The sequence below is a fragment of the Octodon degus genome, unplaced genomic scaffold, assembly GCF_000260255.1.
Source record: "Octodon degus isolate 3935 unplaced genomic scaffold, OctDeg1.0 scaffold00320, whole genome shotgun sequence".
NCBI classification, from domain to species: domain Eukaryota; kingdom Metazoa; phylum Chordata; class Mammalia; order Rodentia; family Octodontidae; genus Octodon; species Octodon degus.
In genome coordinates this window covers 1,197,968-1,203,111 of record NW_004524896.1, presented here as the reverse complement: position 1 = coordinate 1,203,111, position 5,144 = coordinate 1,197,968, and the positions used below count along the sequence as shown (strand labels likewise).

The window sequence follows — 5,144 nt, the reverse complement described above, 5'->3', positions numbered from 1 at the left end:
CTTCCCCCAACACAGGTGAGCATTTTGATGGCAAAGCACACACGGAGAGAAAACATGTCCATGTGGGGCTTGACCTCCCATCACCTGCTCATGCAGGGCTGCACTCTCTCCATCCACAGCCCAGGCCTGGAGCCGTAAAGCCAGTGGAGCTCTCAGCCCTCAGGACAGTGTGTGCACAGCTGTGGTGCCTCACTGTGGAAGAGGTGGTGGGCATCCTCCTTTAGGTCCCCAGAAGAAAATCATTATATGGGAGGTGAGAATCGGAGCACAGCAGGGAGTGGGCATTTATTTCAGCTGTGGGCTCAGACCGTGTGTTGTTACTATAGCACAACACCAGAGGCAGCCAAGATAAGAAAAGGAAATCCTGATGGAGGAGAGGCGTGAGCAGTCCGATGCCACTAGGTCTGCACGGAGGATCTGCTGCTCAGAACACAGGCTATGGACACTTCTAGACCAGGAGGTTTTTCTGGGTCTGGAAAAAACTCTCCTCAGTAAACATTTGCAAAAGGCCTGGGAATAACACTCTAGGGAGGCTCTCAGAAGATGCGTGTCCTGATTGGAGTCTGGCTTCTGTGACCATTAAGGTCAGACCCCAGGTCCTTTCTTTAATGACTGGGGCTCCTGCCATGTGGGAGGGTGTGGGACCCAAGGGCAGCTTGCATATGGACTGAGATTTCTCTATGGAGTTTGGATCCTGAGACTGCAGCAGCCAGAGCCTGGCCCAGGGCAGAGCTTTCTTTCCCCTGGGGGTGGGTCCACAGAGGTGGGGACCGGGGCGGTGACATCTCTGAATTTCCACTTCCGTTCATCTGTGTGTTCTGCAGCACGGATGCCTCCTCTGTCAGAGCCAGAGCTGCAAGAACAGCCAACATGATGCCTAAAGCACCTGCTCTGCTCTGCCTAGGTCAGTGCTGGGAGCAGGAGGGGACCAGGCTGGGGTGGCGAGGGGGAATCAGCTGGGGCTCCAGATGGAATCTCTGACCGCACAGAAATCGCTCTTGCAGGGCTGAGTCTGCAGTTGGGGCTGCAGGGACCAGCAGGTGAGTACCCCCTAGTGCCTGGTAACCTGCTCCATCCTCAGCCTCTTGGCATCAGATGGGGGTATGCAGGCTGGGGCTGAGGGTGAGGAACTAGGAGAGGCTGTGGAATAATGCAGGAGACGGAGCCAGGCCTGGGCTCAGCCCCTGGATTCTTTGCAGGGACCCTCCCAAAACCCACGCTGTGGGCCGAGCCAAGCTCTGTGATCCTCCTGGGGAGTTCTGTGAGCATCTGGTGTCAGGGGATCTTGGGGTCCCAGAAGTACCGTCTGTACAGAGAAGGAAGATGGAAGACCTCGGCACTATCAGTCATACTCAACAAGGCCAAGTTCTTTATCCAGTCCGTGAGAGGAGATGATGCTGGCCGTTATCGTTGCTACTATAGCAGCTCTACCCGCTTGTCACAGCATAGTGAACCCCTGGAGCTGGTGGTGGCAGGTCAGGGGGCACTCAGGTTCCCAGCCCTACTCTCTACTCTCATGAAGGGGCCTGCTCTTGGGGTGTCCCTCTTTCTCAGCCCAGCCCTAAGGACAATGTGGGTCTTGTAAGGCCGTTTCACACACTGCTTTTTTCTCCTAGGAGTCTACAGCAAACCCAGCCTCTTAGCCCTTCCAGGCCCTGTGCTGACCTCAGGGGGGAATGTGACCCTCCAGTGTGGCTCACAGAGAAAATTTGACAGGTTCATTCTGACTAAGGAAGGAAGAGATACTCCTGCCTGGACCCAGAACTCACAACGTCTTCCCAACAGACTTTTCCAGGCTGTGTTCCACATGGGCCCTGTGTTTCCCGAGCACAGCTGGACGTTCAGGTGCTACGGCTCTGACAGGAGTAATCCCCATGTGTGGTCCATACCCAGTGACCCCGTGGAGCTCCTGGTCTCAGGTGGGAAGACCCTGTCCCAATCCTCTGAGCTCAAAGAGCCAATGGTGCTGCTAACCCCAGGGACATTGTTTCAAAGTTGGCATGGGGAGGACATAGGGATTGTAGCCAGGGGAGGATCCTTCCTCTAAGCCCTCAGGGTTGCTCTGAGGTGGACCCAACAAGGCCCATTGTTCAAATTTAGAAAGTGCCTTGTGGATAGGGGTGGTGTCAGGCAGGTCTGGGGACAGTGCCCAGGGCCACCCTGGCCCTCACACACTCTGGTCTTCACTGCTAGGGTCACCTGGTTCAAGTGCGCAATCCCTACAAGACTCATCTACAGGAGCCACTGAGGACTCCACACACACTCTTGGCCCCCAGCTCCCCAGCAGAAGAGTTCCAGGCTCTGTCCCCAGTGTCCTGCACCCAGGCTCCTTGGAGGCTCTCAGGCCATCATGGCTCTCTTTCCTGACTCAGCCCAGCTGGTGTCCAGAGACCGGGACTTCAAGTGCAGGTGTGGACAGGACCCAAGCAGGAGAGTCATCCTCTGGCCCTGGTTCTTCTCATCTGTAGCCTGCCTGGGTGGGACAGCAGAACCCTCTACAGGACTGAGAGTGCTGGAGATCATGAATTCAAACCCCACCAGGGCAGGGTCGTCTTTGAAGGAATCTTTTTCTGATCTAGATATCAGTCCTGGACAAGGTCAGGGAAGGAACCTGAATGTCCTGATTTGGGTCTTGGTCGCCTTCTTCCTCCTGCTTGCACTCCTTGTGCTTTTGCGACTACAGCATAAGAGTCCTCACAGGAAAGCAGGTGAGCAGGGGAGGAGAGGCTGGGTGCCCCCCAGGGAGGGTCAGATGCTGTGCTCAGAGCCCCACAAGCCAGCAGAGCCCAGGTCTAAGGTGCCTAGGTCAGACCCTGCCCACGAGAAGCTACAGCAGATATGCTAGTGTACCACATGGGTGTCACAGGGCAGCCTCCTTCTTGTCACCAGGACCCAGCTCTGCTGCCACCTCCCCAGAGCACTTCAGCAGCCACCAGGTAAATTGACCTCACTTCCACACTCACCCTCTCACCCCACTGTGTTATTGCCTCCATTCTTCCACAATGAATGGTTTCTTTGCTTAAATCTGCAACCTGTACCTTCAAGATCCTGAGCTCTCAGAGGGCCAGGACCCTCTCCTGTGTCCTTACCCTGAGCCTCACCCAGCTCCCTGCAGGCTGGAGCCCAGAGAGTGAGAAGCCGTGTGCTGGGAGCCCTGCCCCTTCTCCCTGCAGTGTCCATCTCCACGTGAACAGGGAACGCTGCCTCCCCGAGGGCTCACAGTCTATAAGGCTGGGAGTGTGGCTTGATGGCCACCAGGACTCAGGGTCTGAGTCCTCAGATTGGCACATGCACAGACAGACAGACAGACAGACAGACAGACAGCAATGACAGAACCAGGATGTGTACAAAGACCCCCTCAGTGTAAAGTGCTGTGAGGGTCACAGCATAGGGAGGAGCAGGGAGTCTGTGGGAAAGGGGTGGGCTCTAGGGAAAGGTGCAGAGGAGACCTTCTGAGCACGGGTGCCTCAGCACAGACGTGAACAGAGGACATGGATGGGACAGTCCCAGGCATGAGCTATCCTGTCAGGGAACAGCAAGTGCCAGGCCAGGTGGGACAGGGCACATTGTCCAAGATCAGGCTGTAACTTCCTATCATTGGGAGTGACAACGGACAAAAATACCAGTACCCATGATCAGAACTGTTCTGGACTCAGTACAGTGGCAGCCTGGACACTGACGGGGTTCATGAAGCCCCTATAAGATTCCCCAGGCCGGGTTCGAGCTGACGGCTGTCCCAGTGCTCACTCTGCAGTCCCTGTGGGACTGAGCAATGGAGCAGCACAGAGTTAAGGAGCTGTCTTGGTCACTCTTCCCTGCTGCAGAGCCCTGAGTATGAGGACATCCAGGAAGTGACCTACACCCAGGTGCAGGCCTCCAGATGGAGATGCAGCAGGGTTCCCCTGTTTCACCCACATGAAGGCCATTCCTGGATGTGGAGGACAAACCCACACAAGAGGGTAGGCAGAGGGACAGGCAAATGATTGCTGTCCCTTGTAGGCCTCCAGGATTTCTTAGGCTGCAGCCTTATTCCTTTCTCCACTCTCAATCCCCAGGCAGCTGACTCTGAAGGCCCTGATGGAGTTATTTATGCCCAGCTGTCCATCAGAGCAGGAGAAATGTCACAGCACAAAATGCTTGCACATGGGGACCTCAGGAGGGACAGGAGCTTCCCCCAGGTGCACTCATCTGAGGACCACGGGCAGCCTGGGCATACTGCATGAGACCCTGAGGGATCCTAGAGTCACCTGATCCTGCATTCCAAGGGAGCTGCACCAACACATCTGAGTATTTACAAGTCAGCTTTATAAATAACCAAGCCTCTGCCAAGAAAATAAAACAGTGATCAAATTTATCATCAGATTAATCATATCGCAACCTTATAAAGCATCTATACCTTAGAGTGAATGAAAGACTTAAATAAACAAATTGAAACAGAAAATCACAAGAAATTCAATGATTTACATTTGCATCAAAGTGACATCAATTTTGACAAAGTAATGTTCATAGTGAACAATAGTAATTTAAATTGAAACAATATAAATATAAATGACATTAAAATATAATGTTTATTTTTATATATTAATTTTATTAAGAAAGAAACAGCAATGAGACAGTTTCAAAACAGGTTAGTAGGACAGTTACAATAATTAATACATTGCATATTGTTGTATTTGTAGTAGTTATTCATAGTTCAAGATGCAGACATGATATCCTGTCCAAACACTACTGTTAGTACAAATCTTTCTTCTCATTGAACTAAGAGAAAGTAGCTGTATATCTGTGATAAAAAAAGAATACAAATTTTAGCATATATATATATATATATATATGCTAAAATTTGTATTCTTTTTTTGTTTAGTTTTGTCAGAGGTGGGTATTCCACTGCCAATCATATATTGTAGGTACATGAATTCAGCAAAGTAATCCAATATAGCCCAATAGCCTATACTAGTACTGGGTTATCTGCATGACTGGCAATGTCAGAAGTTGATGACTTGAGCCTTTTAAAGCTCTGTATATTAATATGGCTTTTCTTTTTATATCTCATTTTCATACTTTTCTGCTGGATGGTTAAGACCAAGATAAAGCAAGACCTATATAACAAGAAATGTAACTTTTGTATCTGACAAGGTCAGTCAAAT

The 5,144-nt window shown here is 51.3% G+C and overlaps 1 protein-coding gene across 1 annotated transcript; it reads left to right on the top strand.

Annotated features, from left to right (window-relative positions):
• The first annotated feature begins 832 nt into the window (after positions 1 to 832).
• Positions 833 to 4,465, top strand: LOC105740866 (leukocyte immunoglobulin-like receptor subfamily A member 5). The gene is made up of 8 exons (XM_023707952.1): positions 833 to 904; positions 1,005 to 1,040; positions 1,200 to 1,475; positions 1,617 to 1,919; positions 2,194 to 2,409; positions 2,580 to 2,708; positions 2,890 to 2,936; positions 4,056 to 4,465. The coding sequence occupies exons 1-8, from the start codon at positions 871 to 873 to the stop codon at positions 4,221 to 4,223; spliced, it is 1,209 nt and encodes a 402-aa protein (XP_023563720.1). The 5' UTR covers positions 833 to 870; the 3' UTR covers positions 4,224 to 4,465.
• Positions 4,466 to 5,144: the final 679 nt, after the last annotated feature.